The 18,459-nt window shown below is 43.5% G+C and overlaps 1 protein-coding gene across 4 annotated transcripts in view; it reads right to left on the bottom strand.

Annotated features, from left to right (window-relative positions):
- The window catches only part of PAK5 (p21 (RAC1) activated kinase 5), a 238,303-nt gene that overhangs the window by 54,991 nt on the left and 164,853 nt on the right, over positions 1–18,459 (bottom strand). For all 4 annotated transcript variants that reach the window (XM_045008379.1, XM_045008380.1, XM_045008378.1 and 1 more), the window contains exon 3: positions 17,002–17,216. In XM_045008379.1, the coding sequence (XP_044864314.1) occupies positions 17,002–17,205 (204 nt within the window). In that variant the 5' untranslated portion in view covers positions 17,206–17,216. The remainder of the gene's footprint in view (positions 1–17,001; positions 17,217–18,459) is intronic.

The following is an 18,459-nucleotide window of genomic DNA, read 5'->3' as shown; positions in this document are numbered from 1 at the left end:
TCTCTTTTCTTTTTTTAAAACTACACAAATACAGTCATTAAATGTCACTTGAAATATTCCCAAGGAAATATTAAATGTTAACAATATTTTTTTGGTTGTATCCAGGCTATAAAATAACATCTCATCTATCCATCTATCTACACTTCTCTCTCACACACACAGAACACAGAAGGTGTGGTGTGATGATGTTTTATTGGCATAAGTTATGGAAATTTCTGTACTTATTATGAGCGAGTTTCGAAACTATTCCCAAATGAGCAGCGCTGGTCAAATCTCTGAATTTCTGTTCCAGGGGAAATTCTGACATTTTGAAATTTCAGTTCATCCTGAATCAGCACAAAAAGTCAACATTTAAAAATTTCCTGCAAAATTAAATTTTTGAAAAAAAACGTTACAGAAATTTTGACAGCCGAGGGAGCACAGACAGAGCAATGATAATAATTAAACACAATGACTCTCAAAGTATTGCTTTGGATATGTACCTTATCAAAGCGCTTCATTTCAATTAAGGCCAAAGTGCTGAGTTTCAACTTTATCATTTCTATTATTAGTCTATATTATATTACACAACTGATACAAGAGAGTCAAAATGAAATGTTTTGGCCGCATTGGCACAAAAAAGTTGTGATAATTTTTTTGTTGAAATATTTGACAAAACCAGTACATTGTCGCAAAAGTTTTGATTTAATCGAATTAGCATTTTACAACAATGAGCACGTTCCACTGGAACATTTTTGACCAGCTCTACATGAGAACCGCACCTATAAAGTACCACCCCACATTGCCACGATTCTGTAAGTGGCACATACCTGTACACGATTGAAAGGTGGTGTTTTTAAGAATACTTCAGACAGTTTCAAAAAGCTTTATTGCGATTTTTCCTTCCCTGTCCACCCAACTCCTGTGCATTCAGCCCTCCTCCTCAGTCCTCCACTGGGCCTCACCCCCCTGCCTCTGGCCCTCCCCGTCGAGCCCACATGCTGCATCCAGACCCCTGTTGAGCCTCCCTCCCGTATCCAGACCACCCACTACTGAGCTCCCTGCACTCAAACTCCCACCCTGACGAGCCCTACCCCCTATGCATCTGAACCACCCCGATGAGCTCCCCGCACCCAGACCTGCACCCCACTGAGTCCCAGCCAGCTGCACCTGGACCCCCACCTGACCAAGCTCCAGTCCCCCAGCACCCCCCTGCTCAGCCTCAACTACCTTCATCTGGACCTCCCTGCAGAGTCCCATTGCCCCTGCACCCAGAACCCCACAACAAGCCCCTGTGCCTCCAGATCCCCCCTTCACCCAGACCCCCATTGAGCTGCCCAAATTACCCCACACAGAACACTCTCACCCCACACCTGGATCCCCCCCATTAAGCCCCTCCACACCTGGATCCTGCCCACACCCGGTGCACCTGGTGAGGAGGGGCAGGGCCCCATGGTGTTTCTGGGGCACGCCCGGCCCTTGCACTGTGTCAGGGTCCAGTGCAGCCACACGGTCAAGTCCCTGACCTGGGGAGGCTGCAGAGTGATCTTCCACATCCGTGCAACCAGTTGCCTGCGCTTCCTGCTGCCAGGCTGAAGCCTCCATATTTATTTATGGACAAATAAAATTTGCAGAATTTTAAAATAGTGTGAGCAGAATTTTTATTTTTTTGGCGCAGAATTCCCTCAGTAGGCATGGAATGGTGTTAGTCTGTATTTCATGGATTTTGTGGGTTTGAGTTGGGTGTCATTTGTCATTGTTTTTAATGACTGTTGTGGTATGTTTGTGCACGCGCATGCACACACACACACAATTTGCCAATGGAATTTACTCTGGTGCATATTAACCCATAGGTGAGGAAGATGTTTTCAACACTGACATTTCAAGCATTCCTTCACAGCCTAAAATCAAAGAACTACAATATGAATATGCAACAAAACTGTTAATCTCCGAAGTATTTTTGACCTAAATCATTTGCTGATATTTTGCTTGCTGAGTGTTTAATATTATTGATTTGCTAAAATGAGAACTGGAGGAATTAGTGGGAGAGGGGTAATTCCCTCTGCAATGATGTTCCCTCTACCCTGCAGAAACCATTTGATTTTTGCTTCATGGGAACTGGGATCTACCACTTTGATGGAGGTCAACAGCTCTCTGCAACAGCTTCTCCCCCTCAGCCTATTGGGATTTCTCACTTAAGTTAGCGTTGACCGAGGTTGTTCTCCCTCTGTGACGTTGAACCTCTTAGCCAAAGAGGGAGAATCTGGGGGTTCCTCGTGGGTGGTCCTGGCCTCCAGTGGCTCACCCAGGGTTGGCAGGCCCTGCAAACCTGCCACTTCTGCTAAGCAACAATGTCCGTGCCCATAAACTCCACTCCAGTGAAGAAGTCCAGCCATATCTATGCGGCAATAAAAACCTGCTGCACTGAATTCCCGATCCTAGGTCCGCGGACTTGGGCTTGCGGGACTCAAAATTGCTGTGTAGACATCCAGGCTGAGGCTGGAGCTTGGCCTCTAAGACCCAACCCCTCATGGGGTCTCAGAGCCCAGGCTCCAGCCCAAGACCAAACATCTATACTGCAATTTTTAGACTCGCAGCCCAAGCCCTGTGAGCCCAAATCGGCTGACTTGGGCCAGCCCTGAGCCTTTTACTGAAGTGTCGATATAGCCCATGGATAGGCGTCTACACTGCACACTAAGCCGGAGGTCTGACTCAGGTTGGACTCAAGTCCCCTTTTGCTCCACACACCAATCACTTCAACTCAGGTCAGCATGCAGAGAGGACCTGACTCCTCGCACTCTGTGAGGGAGTTGGGGCAGAGCCCACATTCCGCTGTGACTTGGCTCCAAGCCCTGTTATTTTGCAGGGTGGATGCAGGTCAAGCCACAGAGAGTCTGTGGAGTGAAGTATGGAGCAGAGCTGAGAGACCCAGGTCCAGCAACTGTAAACCCAGGATTACAATGCAGTTTGGATGCTCAAGTGCAGGCTTCGAAACCCCACGTTCACAGAGCTGGGCTTAGAGGGCAGTGTAGATGTACCCTAAAAGCTAGATCTTCTGATCTGGCCAAGCTGCAGGCAGGTACAGGTGGAAGAGTGGCGCAGAGGTGGCTTTAAAGACACCATTATGCTTCTTCAATGCTGGGGCGAGCTGCGGATCGGCTGGATCCTTCTGTAAGGGTGGCAGCCTTAAGAAAGGGCCGAACTGGGTTTGTAAATGGTGTATTGGCAGGAGCGCCGGCAGCCTTTTTGGCGCCCTAGGTGGCACCCCCAACAGTGGCGGCGGAAGGTCCCGACCCTGAAATACCACTGACGACGGCGGTGGCTGGATGTTCGGCCACCGCGGTCACCGCCCCCCAAATGTCAATGCCCTAGGCGACCGCCTAGGTCGCCTAATGGGTTGCGCTGGCCCTGTGTATTGGTCTTGTGCGGGGCTTCTGCCATGGAGTGCACCTCACTGAAGGTGGACAAACTGCCTGCATTGTTTCAGAAAGCAAGCTGCATGCTGAATTTATTTTCATTTAGATTTCCCCTCCTTCTACCACCTCATTCTGTAGTTGTTACTGTGTAGAACATACTGCCATTAGCAATGTGTTTCTGAGAAACAGATGCAGTATGAGTCAACCTATTGGTAAAGATGTTTTATAAACCTGGAAAAAGAAAAGAAAAACTGAGAAGCCTTCCATAATAAAAGGATACTCACTATTTTTAACTTTTTTTTTCCTTTGGTGTGTTTCACGTAAGTAGTTTTAGGGCACAATATAACATAAAGCTCTGTTTGACTTTACTCAGACAAAATCCCATTAAGGAGTCAGGCCTACAGGATCAGGGACCAGATCCTACGCTGGTGTAAATCAGTGTAGCTCTATCGTCTTTAGGGAGCTATTCCAGTTTACAACAGGTAAGGATCCCAGCCCAGCAATTTATTCTTGCTTTATATTGTTAATGTGCTAAAGACAGGATTTGTGAGAACTAACATGCTTCATTACAGTTACTTTGTACTAAACTACTCCTGCAGATCTAGGAGCATGAAATAAATCAAAGAATTACAATTCTGATATGATTTGCAATCCTTGAACAGTGTCCTAATCCAAGTCATCTGTGTTCTGTCATTTATGGTCTCTCTTTTATTACACGTGTTTAGATTCAGAAGTTACATACAACTATGCAAGAAATAAACTATTAAAGAGAGGTGGAACAGAGAGCAAATAAACATGGATCCTGCTTCTCAATGGTCCGTTCTTTTTAGCCAGTGAGGAATTACAGGGCATGATGCTGCAGCCCTTTTTCACACATACTCCCACTGGATTGCTGTGGGCTTGAGTCAATGAAGTTGCACGGCGAGCAGTGCCTTGTCTGCACTTGAAAATTACACCTTACAATATGTGTTTACTGACATAATGCTAAACAATGTGGACTCCCCATAGCTTTGCACCTTATGTAGTCACTAACACCAGTGCAAAGTGGGCATTGAACATTACTGTACAGCAGAATTTTACAGCCACTTTTCCCTGGTGTAAGTGACTACGCAAGGCGCAGAGCTAGAGCAAACCAGGCCCTCTCTGTAGACGGCCTGGTTTAACAATGTATCAGAAGCTCATCGTTAATGAGGTCTGGTTTAAAATAATCACTCTAAACTGTTCTTCAATGGAAAGTTGGTTTTCTGACTGAAATGAAATTTGTCCATGAAAAGTATCTACTTTCCACAAAAAATTTAGATTTCTGTCACAAATTGAACACCCCAAAACAGAAAAATTTCAGTTAAAAAAAAATGCCACCATAGTACCTCATGGGAGTTGTAGTTCAGTTGCCTCATGCTCATGTTCTCCTCTACTGACTGGTATCCTCAGCCACACTTCATCTCCCAGGATGCACCACCTTCCCTCACTAAGAGAGGCGATGTGGTGGATCATGGGAGATGTAGACTGGCCAGGAAGTCCAACCTATAGAGGAGAATGAGAGCATGAGGCCACCAAACTATACGTCCAATGAGGGGCTATGGTGACATTTAGTTTTTTGCTGGGGCGGGGCGGGGGGGGGTGTAGTTCAGGAGATATCTATTTCCAAACCAGCTCTATGATTAACTATGACCCACTGTTGTGGGAATTTGGCAGATGGGTATGTGAGAAGCCGAAATGTTTAGACTTCAAGGACGGGGCTAATTAGGCTGCGAATTGTGTAGTGAGGGCTGGCCTTGGGCTGGTTCTTATCTGCCAGCAGGCAGTAAACAGGATAATAAATCAAAAAGTTGTACAGGATGACAATTACCCTATGAAGTTATAGCTGTGCCTGTGTGTATCTTATTAACCAATTAGCAACTGCTTGATTGCTTGCCATAATTGTATATAAGAGCATGCTGGAAAGAAATAAATGACTTTGCTACCAATCACATTGATTGCTGGGCTCTGTCCATGCCCGCCTGAGAGGCACTGCGACGCAACACACTGTTACAATGTTAAGCAATGCTAAGTCATGTTTAACAACCTGTTAGTTAACATGTGCATTAACATGATATAATTCAGCAGTGTAGACAAGTGCAAAGAGTTCAGATGGGGAGAATACAGGATGAATTTTTACAGCCTGAGACATACTGGAGGTCAGACTAGATAATCATAGCAAGACCTTCTGCTTTAAAAACCTGTGACTCACAAGAGAATAAAGGGCTGTCAGATTGGCACCTATCATTGGTGAAGATCTAAAACAAAGCTATTTAGAAATTATTTAAATATTACAAAGCAAATATTTTAAATTTGTTCATGACAGGTTTGGGGAATATGGTGATGTGTTGTGTTGGCCTTTTTGGAGAGCACAAATTAAACAGGCATCAAGAGTACAGGCTTTAAAAAGTAATTTTAATTAGCACCTACACTGTAAGCCTTCTTACTGGTTCATATGACATTTTTCAAAATGAGGTTCAAGCTATGCCGAAAACTTGCATATTAACAATTTTAAGCCTGTTAACCTGATTAATGAATCCCATTCTCTTCTTAAATGAAAGATTTTAGGCTGCTGTTTGATTGAATTTTCTGAAACACTTTGGAAAACGTGAGAGCTATGATCTTTTATGTTGCAAAAATCATTGCTTTTATGGACAGCTTTGGCAGTGGGGAATTTCCTCAGGAGGACTCATGGGCTTGAGTCTGTTTCTTTACGCTGCCCTCATCATGGTCATCTCTCTGTTTTTAATTAAAATGAAAATGTTGACACTATGATAACATACAAGTGAAGAAACAAAATATTGAAACTAATATATTATTGTTTTCTTTATAAAATGTACTATAGTGAGGAGCGTTTATATCTGCACCAGCTGACCCGTAATGTGATAACCACAAACCAACATTTTTGTTTTACTCCCCTGCTCGCACACAAAGTTTCCAAAGATGTTTTTGCTCTTAAAACTACACGACAGTGTCACAATGACATTTGATAGAGCATTAGTCAACTCAGCAGATGAAATCCTGGCCCTGCTGAAGTCCAGGGAAGTTTTGTTCCTCAAATAATCCCTAAAAATCACAGAAGAGGACAACCTTTTTACTCTGCTATAATAGCAAGTATTAAATACAGGTATGATGTCTCTTTACACAACAGAAAAAATGTGGAAAAAAACCCACATGGGCACAACTGGTTCCATGTTAACTGTGCAATAATCATGTTTACTAATTATACACAAATGTCCCAGTCTTAGCTACACACATACTGCCACTCTGGCTGGTTTCTGGCCGCTTGTGGAACATAAAACAAAGTGAGCACCACTAGATCGCTCGCAGACTGTTGAAAGGGGGTACTGCCCTATTTGTACACACTACGGCTGGCATCTACACTACACACCACTGGTGGCAGCATGGAGCATGTGTGTAGCTATACACCTCAGTGAAAAGCAGGCTGTGCCCACACTACATGCTGCAGCAGAGGGGAGTCAGCGGGGAAAAGGCTTCAGCAGCTGCCCACTGCCAGAGCTTTTCCGTGTGGTGAGAAAAGGCTCCAACAGTGTGGAGGTAGCGGGACAGCACACTGCTAAGAATAGCATTTTAGATGGAGAGGCACGGTTTTGAGCAAGTAGACAGGATGTAGGGTGTATACTTGAGTACATTCCTACCCTCTTCATGTGTCTTCACTTGCCTGAGCAATGGCTCATGGTCTCCACTGCTATTTATACTCGCCCTGTTCTGTTCATTGTCTCTGGAGCATCTGGCTTGGGCCACTGTCACAGAGAGAAAGGAAACTGGGCTAGATGGATGGACCACTAGATGCGATAAAATCAATCACCAATCGATTGATCACTACCCGCCGATCTGGCGAGTGGTGTAGACGTACCCTAATTCCCAAAATTCTAATATTGGAAAAGCAGAGCTCAGGACCCTTGCAGCCGGTTTTACATATTTAATGAAAATTGTGTGTATACATCCATACCCCACCCATGGGTTATTAATATGTTCACATGATTTTTAGTGGAATGTCTGAAAATATTACGGTCTTCCTCAATGTTTCCTGTAACAGTTTTTTTTTGGTTACTTCAGAGAATTTAGAGATTTTTACTAGCAAAATAAATGCCTGAAGTAAATTCATCAGAACAGTAAATTCAATAGCGGGATTATTATTTTTTTCTTATTCTGGGACACACACTACTCTTAGTTTTCGGAAGATGGTCACTGTAAGATGCAAAGCATCAGGAGTAGCAGTGCCACAAATAAATAGTACTGTACATCTGTAAATGATTTCCAACTGCAATTTTGGTAACAGAGTAGTAAAAATTATTAGGCAGAAAGCTAAACAAATAAGTCAAATTTACAAGGCAGGAGATACTATAGACATGAAGATCCATCTGCATTTGTGTTTTATTTACTTATTTTTTCATACAAAACCCAAAAGGTGGCTTCTCTTTGGTGAGCATTCTCTAAGGAAACAAAAGGACAGTTTTTCAGAGAAATTTTGTCCATGTAACTTGTAGAAAGATGATACATAGTATCATAATATGATCTAATTTACATGAAGCTGCTGAAACACTTCTGGCATAATTTAGATTTGATTTGATTTGCTGGATTGAACCACTTTCAGTGGTATTCCATTATCAGCAGTAGATTGACCCTGACATCCTTAATAAATTAATCTGTCTGTCTGACAAGGTATCACACAAAGTGCCGCTTCTTCTCCATCCTGCACCACTTAGGACTGCAAAGAGAGTAACAAGAGAGATAGTGGACTTGCGAACGATATTGCTGCATAAAACACATAACTAAGATGTGCATAACTGCTTATGCTACGCTGATATTATGATGATTTGTACAACAGCAGCGAGAGGCCCTAAGCAAAGATCATAGCCCCATTGTGCTAGATGGGCACTGTTTTAAATCAATTACTCTGCAGCTTTTTGGACTATGAACATTTTACTTGAGCTTTTACTGGAAATTTACGTTTCACACCCAGGGAATTATGAAATGTAAATTAACACACAGATAGCAATTATTGTTTTGTTTGTACTAAAAAGGTATTTATTTCAGTAAAACTTATAAGCTTTTGCTATTCTTTTAATGGTGCAATCCTAATAGTTAATTAAAGCCCGTAGGATGTGATCTTTGCGATCAAAAACCTAAACATTTTGCCCTTGCATCTCTTTCCCGCTTCAAAGATCTGTTTCAGAGATGAGTCATCTCTGACCTACGGTGTTCATACTATGGAATCAAGTTTTCCGACAGACAATTTATTCAATAGTCTCTATAAACTAGCCACGATCATTCTTTCCTAATACACAGGACCCAGCTATTAGAGTTAGAACTTGTGTTGGTGGAAGGACAATAAGAAAGAATCAAATTTCTATAGCACACCCAAGCTTAAGTCTAACCAAATTAGCCTAAAAAGCTAGAATAAATACATACACTTAAAAGGTGAACTCTTGCTCCAGAGGGGAATAAGCCTTAGAATAACTGATCTAAGCCTTAGAATAACTGATCCTGCTGGTCTTTGCATGCAGAGCGCTCATGGACTTCAGCATGCTGTGACTATGTGGAAACAGCGTTATAACTGAAATTGTTTGCCACCCTTAACTACAGCAGGCACTATCAATTCCCCCGTTATTAGTGATATTAGGAACTAACAAAGAAGGTGCCTGACAAAGGAATGTATAAGAACACAGATGCAGAATCAGGTGCTTGTTGTTATTGTTTAAATGCAAAATGGATGCCCCAAAAGAGGTCTATAAAATCACCCAAATGGAGCCCAACTGCAATACAAGTAGTTTGATATGGACATTTTTCATAGCTCTCTGCAAAAGAGAATTTATAAGGATTATGAGGATAAAACGTATCACTGACAAATTCCCTCTGCAATGTCCAAGCAGATTTCTCACTAGCAGTGCATGTATGATTTTAAGACACACGGGTAGAGGTAGATGAATTTCTAAAGATTACTTGCTGCCACCTAGTGTTTGGCACTGACAACCTGCAAGAAAAAGGAGATGGAGAGCTAAATTGTGCAGCCTTTACTCGGATACATGAGTATTTCTCACCTGAGTAAGCAGTCACCAACATGATGAAGCGTTGCCCAATCCAGCCCTTCAGTGATGTTATTTAAAATCATGATGAAGTAAGCCATATCTTGTGCTTTGCTAATGACATTTGTTGTCTTACAGTTAATATTTGTACCCATAAGCTGTAATCGGTATTATCTCATTTATGTTATTATGTCACTGTAGGACCTGATCCAGCAACTCCTTCCCTACATGATTAGTCCCATTCAAATCAGGGGTACTATTTGCGTCAGTAGTGCTTACTCACATGAACAAGAGTTTTCAGGATCAGATACTTAGGCCTTAACCTTGCAATCACATAAGGGTATCTATATTCACATGAATATTCCCACTGACTTCAAAGGGCTACTCATGCATAAAGTTAAGCGTGTGCACAAGTGTTTTCAGGATTGGGGCCTTAGATTCCAAGATCCTCAAGGCACCTCATCACCTCTAGTCACTTGTAAAGAGCCAGGCGCAGGCAGTAGTTATCCAAGGATAATATCTATCTGACGGAAGGGTTAAAATGTGAAATGTTCAGTTTTAAATATCCACAGCACTCCGACCAAGTTAATGCCAATGTAAAACACATGGTTGCACACTAGGTGGCGGATTTGTATTATTCTTGCAGAGGCAGAAGACTGAAGATAAAGGAAGTAATACCAGGCCTTAAATATGTAGCAAAGCACGTCCTTCCCCTCCTCCCCCGCAGTGAAACATTATCCCTGCTAAGAAAAAAAGAAGAAAAAAAGTTTCTCCCTGAATGCTTTATAGTAATTTAGTAATTAAAACTAGCAACACGTATCAATAAACATTCCTATTCTACACTCAATTAAATTTATAATGGGACCATATCAGACAGGGGACACAAATCCTGACCATGGTTACATGGAGGTGTAAATAACAGGCTTGCTGATCCTCAGTAGAACAGGCTCATGGCGGAGTTGCTCCATAGGTGAGGGATGAGATGATTTTTGGGGCGGGAGGTGGGTTTATGTTGAAATGTAAATGAGATTCTTATCTCCAATACGGCCCTCTGTGTCCCCTGCTGCTCTCCCTTCCCCACGCTGCAGACCTGCTCCAACCCCACACAGAGGTGTCATCAGGGCTGGTGCTTCCATTTAGGCAACCTAGGCGGTCGCCTAGGGTGCCAGGATTTGGGGGTGCGGCATTTTGCCGCCCTCGGCGGCAGTTCGGCGGCGGGGGGTCCTTCCGTGCTCCGGGTCTTCAGTGGCAATTCTGCGGCGGGTCCTTCACTCACTCCGGGACCTGCCGCCGAAGTGCCCCGAAGACTGGGAGCGCAGAAGGACCCCCCTGCCGCAGAACTGCCGCCAACGACCGGGAGCGCGGAAGGACCCCCGCCTAGGGCACCAAAAACCCTGGCGCCGCTCCTGGGTGTCATGAAGTAGAGAGGGGCACCTGGCCGTGTGTGTGTGTGCGTGTGTGTGTGTGTGTGTGTGTGTGTTGGGTAGGGTGGAGGGAGATAGCACTAGGAATCACAGATGGGAATGTTTGCCCAGGCCTCTCTCCCAGTTGAAAGTTCCATTTCGAAACTGCCAGCCAGGGGCACTCTCTTAGTGTGTGTAATCCATTTAAGGCTCTTTGCTACACTATTCCCAAGGAGCAAATGTGCAGTCTCTCTAGCCATCCTCTCTAAAGGTCTGGGTAGGTAGAGGCCAGAGGTGACTTTTCAGCAGCTGTGCTTTGCCTGCACAGCTACTCTTGTGGAGATAGGACACCTCTCAGGATTCATGTAGTATTCAGGCCATCTAGCTTCAACCAAGCTCCGTGCTGCAGCAGGAGCGAAATCAGTTGGCTGGGTATATTTGCAGACAACTAATTCAGTGTAAAGTCTTGATATTTTTAGCTTATTGTTTATAAAGTATATTGAACAAATACTGCACTATCAAGCCTCTTAGGTCAAATACACTGTTTATTCATCTGGGTTGTTTTGGCTGGGGGTGGAGAGGAGGAGTTTGAATGCAGAAAGCAGCATGGGAGTAAAGAACATGATCGCTAGGGGGAAGCTGAAAAGACCCAACAGCGGCTGGCCACAGGGCCACCCCTCAGCAGCAGCTGGTGTAGCAGGCCCCGGGGCCAGCTGTTTGGGCTGCCCTGGGGTGAGCCACACCGGCCGCTGCAGAAGTCACAGAGGTTCCAGAAAGTAATAGAATCCGTGACAGACTCGCAGCCTTATGCATGAGTCACCTCCTGCTATTAGAATAACACTGGCTTTCCTCAGAAAATTATATAGAAATTCTAACAGCCTAAGTGCCGGTAACAGGTCTGATTGTGACATGGCCTTAAAAGGCTGGTCGAATGCATGAAGCCACACTGCAAGGTCTATGCAAGGACTTACCACAGCTGCAATCCCTGAACTCACAGGAATTGCACACCTGGCACATGGAAGGGCCGAGCCGGCCCTCCTAGCCAAAGCATTGCACTTGGAGCTTGTGTTAAATTGGTTATCCACCATTACCCCATTGTCTTTTACAAGGTCCCTACTTTCCAGGAAAGTTTCCACTGCTAGATCCAACTTCTGCATCCTGTCAGAAATTTTGATTTCTGTACTTATCTGCAAGTGAATTTTTCCTTCTGATGGGGACCTGGGAAGCATAGGCTTCAGAATTCATATAACTTCTGACATACACATCAGTCTACTGCTATCTGGGTCATCTGTCCTGACCAAATATTTGAATGATTGTGCTAAGCTTGAGCACGGGAATTCCATTATTCCTGACCACATGTTTGAAATGAATGAATTTTGAAGTACTCACAGTGAATTCAGTTTGAATTCCAGTCCAGCTATTTTATTGGCATAAGACCGGCCATACTGGGTCAGACCAATGGTCTAGTTAGCCCAGAATCCTGTCTTCTGACAGTGGCCAATGCCAGATGCTTCAAAGGGAATGAACGGAACAGGGCAATCATCAAGTGCTCCATTCATGGTCATCCAGTCCCCCATTTGGCAGCCAGAGGCTTAGGGACACCCAGGGCATGGGGTTGCATCCCTGACCAATTTGGCTAATAGCCATTGATGGACCTATCCTCTGTGAATTTACCTAATTCTTTTTTTCATCCAGTTATATAGTTTTAGCTTTCACAACATCCCCCGGCAGCAAATTCCACAGGTTGACCATGCGTTGTGTGAAGTAGTACTTCCTTTGTGTTTGTTTTAAACCTGTTACATTAAGTGACCCCTGGTTTTGGTGTTGTGAAGGGGTAAATAAAACATCCTGGGTAATTTGCTCCACACCATTCGTGATTTGATAGATCTCTATCATATCCCCCCCTCTATCCCTTAGTTGTCTCTTTTCCAAACTGAATAGTCCCAGTCTCTTTAATCTCTCCTGTGAAAGCTGATCCATACCCCTAATCATTTTTGTTGCCCTTCTCTGCACCTTTTAGGGTGACCAGATGGCAAGTGTGAAAAACTGGGATGGCGGTGGGGGGTAATAGGTGTCTATATAAGAAAAAGCCCCAAATATCGGGACTGCCCCTATAAAATCGGGACATCTGGTCACCCTAGCACCTTTTCCAATTCTAATATATCTTTTTAGAGATGGGGCAACCAGAACTGCACACTGTATTCAAGATATGAGTGTACCATGGATTTATACAATGGAATTGTGATATTTGCTGTCTTATTATTGATCTTTTTCCCAATGGTTCCTAACATTGTTAGCTTTTTTGAAAATGTCCACTTAATGTGCGGCACTAGTCAGCAAACTATCCACAATGACTACAAAGTCTCTTTCTTGAGTGGTAGCTAATTTAGATCCCATCATTGAGTATGTATAGTTGGGATGATGTTTTCCCAGACACATTTCTTTGCATTTATCATCAACACTGAATTTAATATGTCACTTTGTTACCCAGTCATGCACTGTTGTGACATCCCTTTGTAACGCTTTGCAATCACCTTTGGATGTAACTATCCTGAGTGTTTTCTATTGTCTGCGAACTTTGCCTCCTCACTGTTTACTCCCTTTTATTCCAGATCATTTATGAATATGTTGAACAGCCCTGGTCCCTGTAGAGATCCCTGAGGGACACTGATATTTACCTCTCTCCATTCTGAAAACTGACCATTTATTCCTGCCCTTTGTTTCCTGTCCTTTAACCAGTTACTGATCCATGATGGGACCTTCCCTCTTATCCCATGACTGCTCAGTTTGCTTAAGAACCTTTGGTGAGGGACCGTGTCAAAGGCTTTCTGAAAATCCAAGTACACTTGACAAGCTGTTGAAGTGTTGCCAAAGAAAAAAAGCACAGAACCTTCAGGTCTCTGCCAGATGTAGATACAATACATCAGGCATCTACTTGGATTGGGGCTTCACAGGATGTATGGGATTTTATCTCCTGTGCCCATCTGTCATTGTTGCTCAGGTTCAAGTAGGTGGCACCTTGCTACAAAGAGTGATGGCTATCCCTGCTATCCCAACTCAGCTCCTTATGTAACAGGGCTTGATTCAAAGCCCATTGGAGGCAATGGGAGTCTTTCCCTTACTTGATTAGGTTTTGGATTAGGCTCAAAGCAAACAATCAATTCTGTCTCAGGGTGCATCAACAAAACCATCACTTAAGTTCTGATTGCAGAATCTACATTACTTTTTAGCTCCCGGGGACTAACCATTAGCAATATGCTTTTTGCATTACAAACTAGGCACATTCAATACAAAAGTAATTAAAGAGAGAATAAAATAGAAACCCACAATGCCTTTATTACCATATCACCTTTGTGACCTAAAACCACACTTCAAATTTTAAAGGGGTTTTTAGCCCAGCATCATTTTGTGATTCAGAACACATTTGATTGTGGGCATGTTTCCATGAAAACAGAAAAATCGTATTAGTTAAAATGTGCTAATTGTTGTGTAGACAAGGGATAAACATTTCAGAAGTCCCCCAGTGATTTAGGAGCCTAAGTCTGTCAAAAGTGACTTAGGATCCTCCATCTCATTGAAAGTATAGGTTCCTAAGTGACTAAGACTCCGATCTACAAAGGTATTCAGGTACCTAACTCCCCCTGAAATCTATGGGAATTAGGCACCATTGGGGATCTGTGCCAAAGTCAATTTTGAAAATGGGACTTAAATTTCCAGAAGTACCTTACTTAAGTCCTCAAATAGATTATCCTGGGCGGGGCGGAATATGTTGATAAAATCTTGGGCAGTAATTATATTGTTGAGGAGGTGGGAGGAGTGGAGAGAGAAAAAAAAAGTGGATAACCACCAGATAACATGAAAGCAAGTCCACTGTGCACAGAACTGCTACAGTATAGAACAGGAGTGTATGCACAGCCCGATTGCCAGATTGGGTCCTATATGATTTCCAAAACTAATAAAAACAATGACTTCATAAATAAAAGGAGAGACAAGATAGTGTCTGTCTATTAAAATAATTGCAAATGATTCTCACCATCCCAATGGCATCAGGTTTTGTCTTTGTACACTGTCTCACAACTCTTCACCTACTCAGACAGGGCTCGATCCTGCAGACACTTATGCACATGTGCCTATGGCTTCAAAGGGACCGGTCACGTGAGCAAAGCTGCTCACATGTGGAAGTCTTGGACCCATGATTAAGACGGTCTATGCAGAGCTGACAAATCCAATACATTTTAAAAGATTTTAAGCCTAAAGATGGATCACGTGAAAGAAATCCATAAAATGGACAAGATTGCAGCAAAACAGTAATCTGATTTTTCCTCTATATAACATCTTTGTTAATTTATAGCCAAATACCCAGTGGATCAGATATATGGCACATCCTGTGGAATGCAATTGTCCTTATTCTCATGCACATCTAGCGGGCAAATGCCTTTCTGATTTTTCCATTACTCCAGTGCTTCTTTTACACAACAGCAAGCTATTTTAAATCACACCAGAAATCCTTCTTTGCTCTGCAACAACCCTGATCCTGCAGGTAGAGAGTGCATTACACAGCAGTTGGCAGTAAATCTGACTTTGGCAAGGAGGATTAACAAATACAAATGAATGATTTGTACTCTCAGAATTGATATTTTTTCCATGGATGGAAAGAAGCTGATAAGAATTTTAAGTCACAGAATGTCTCTTCTAGGAAAGTGGTAGAGTAAGAGTAAGAAAGAAAGAGCAGCATGTGTGAAGAGAGAAAACACACGCGTGCACATGTCAGGTGTGTGATACTGTAGAGCCAACTGAACATGCATTTATCATGCCCCTTTGACTGTCTCACCTGCACTCTGCCCACTAACCCATCTTCCCTGAACTTAGTCTAGCATGTCTCAATTCTAAAGGATCTTCACACAGCTGCCCTAATTATTATTTATTTTTTAAAATCTTCCTTCCCAAAGTGTGGTGCTTCTCTCCACATCACCCTTGCCTAAGGCCCAAAATGGACAATCACTCCAGCGCCAGGTTTACGATCTGATATCTTGCAGCCCTAGAGTGCTAGAAATGGGAGCTCAATACAATTGGAAAAGGGATTTGCAGTTGTCCACCCTGAGGGCATGTCTACACTTACCTCCGGAGAGATCAATCCAGCAGGGGGCAATTTATCGCATCTAGTGAAGCCGCAATAAATTGACTGCCGAGCGTTCTCCCGTCGACTCCGGTACTCCACCAGAGCAAGGGGTGCAGGCGGAGTCGACGGGGGAGCAGCAGCAGTTGACTTACCACAGTGAAAACACCGTGGTACATAGATCTAAGTATGTTGACTTCAGCTACGTTATTCACGTAGCTGAAGTTGCATAACTTAGATCGATCCTCCCCCTCAGTGTAGACCAGGCCTGATATGCAAAACTTTCACCTAATCCTGGACAGTGCCAATGTATTGCTCATTGGAGGTATGACATTTTTATGCACATAAAATCTATTTTAGGTCATTTTTATATTTGTTTTTAAAAATACATTTGCTAGAGTATTCTCTCGCCCTCAAAGTATTTAACAGTTGATTTGGTGCATAGCCTTCCACTAACACTTTATATGCTGCATGTCTCAGACTAAACTCTTTGGGATGTGGATAATATCTTCCTTTTGGGTTAGACAGCACCTAGCATGCTGTGGCTTGGATCCCAATTGTGTGGTGCCCCAATGCTATCAGTACTTGTAATAATGATAATACAAATACAATATACACATAAATCCTGATTATACTGGAGTCAATGGCAGAGCTCCAATTGACTTAAAAGGTCCAGGATTTAGTCTCATGGCTATAGTGGGGATGAAAGGAAAGGAAACCGGCTGATTTACAGAGCAACAAATGACGGCCCAGTTTCTGAACATGATAGCAGGCGGGTGGATTCTGTACCTGCACTGATCCGTGACGAAGTTGGTGGGACTCCAGGCAGGTCCAGCATTCCATCTGTACCTTATTAGTAGCAGGTCCTGGGCCAACAAATATACATTTGGTGCATGAACAAGTATAACCCTCAGACCTTCTGGAGAACATGTACCAACATTATTCCTGTAAAACTGCCAAGAGCTGGAACCTGCATGAAAAGCTCAAAGACAACAGGAAACCCAGAGCCTGTACACTACCTTCATGGGAGCAAGCTGGATGGGTGTGATACATGAAGGGTCCACCATAGGCTTCGGCCTGTTTGCGGTGTCTGCTAGCAAGCTGTGCCACTGTTGAGGTAGTCCTGTAAATTTTTGTTCTCTGTGATCAAATCCAGTATGAACCCGGTGCTCAAAATTTGACGGTCCAGAAATTTCAAGCCTTTTCTTTTTCTTTCCAAACATGGTGGAAAAACCTGAGGGGAAGGGGAGGTGTGGGAGAACAGAAACAAGAAGTAGTTTATCTTGACATTGTCTCAGCTTTTTAATCTGTCATTACCTGTAGAGTATAAAACGGATGTTAATTTTTACTGATTCAAAATTTCCAATTCTGCCTCACTTACTCACAGGGTGTTGTGCTTTACTCTGCACATAATCCCACTGAGATCTATTGGAGGTCTCATGATTTAGTTGGGGATTAGTTGGGGATTGGTCATGCTTTGAGCAGGGGGCTGGATTAGATGACCTCCTGAGGTCCCTTCCCACCCTGATAGTCTGTGATTCTATGATATGGCCCCAGTTATTGTAGTATCTGAACGACTCATAATCCTTTCTGTATTTATCCTCAAAGTGATTAGCTATGTCATGATAATGATGATACCTAATATGAAACAGAAGTAAATAGAAGAACTTGCATCTCAGAACTATAGGCCAGATACTCAGCAGTCTTAAATCTTTGCAAGCCGAGCATCAGGTCCTAGCACATTCATACTTAGATTGAATCCTGCTGAAGTTAGAAGAGGGTTTGTTGCTTGTTTGCCATTTCAGTAATGCCAGACAAGTAGAGATCCTGCTACAGATTCCAGCCACCCTTCAGCATCTACTCCTACACTAGCAAAATCTCCATTCGTGCAGTGCAGCTCGCCTTTTGGAGAGAAATGATCTCCTGTGAAAAGAGAATATCGAGGGCCCGACGGTGCCGTTTAGATTCACCCATAGCAAACGAGAGATTGAAGCTGCACAGCCCTTGGGGGAGCCCAGGAAACATCAGGCACACTGAGGCTGAACACCTGCTACCAAACCCCTTTGCAGGAGCAGTTTGCTATCCCCTGCATGGCTGGCTAGCAAGGGGGCGGGGGGGATTTAGAGCAGAAGTGCCAGCTTTCTGATTTGCAGAGGGGTGCTCGACCCCCTGCTCTGCCCAAGACTCCACCCCCACTCCCCCCCTTCCCCAAGGCCCCACCTCAGCTGCATGGTGAAGTTGGCTGTTTTTGAGATCATTTGAAGAACGCGCTGTTGGGTCATCTTGTCTACTTGCTGCACAGTGACAGGACTGGTTTCATTATTGTTCTCCAACAATCTCCAGTACCCTTGGATGGGAGTTTGATCTAGCCCTGTGTCTCTCCAGTGAGGGCGATTTTACAGCTACCCAGGACAACTGGTTCCATGGTTTCTTCTGATAATGCCTTTTGGGCTATTTAACGGGTTTTTTTTTTTGCT

Source organism: Mauremys mutica, chromosome 3, assembly GCF_020497125.1.
Source record: "Mauremys mutica isolate MM-2020 ecotype Southern chromosome 3, ASM2049712v1, whole genome shotgun sequence".
Lineage (NCBI taxonomy): Eukaryota > Metazoa > Chordata > Testudines > Geoemydidae > Mauremys > Mauremys mutica.
This window is presented reverse-complemented; position numbering and strand designations above follow the sequence as displayed.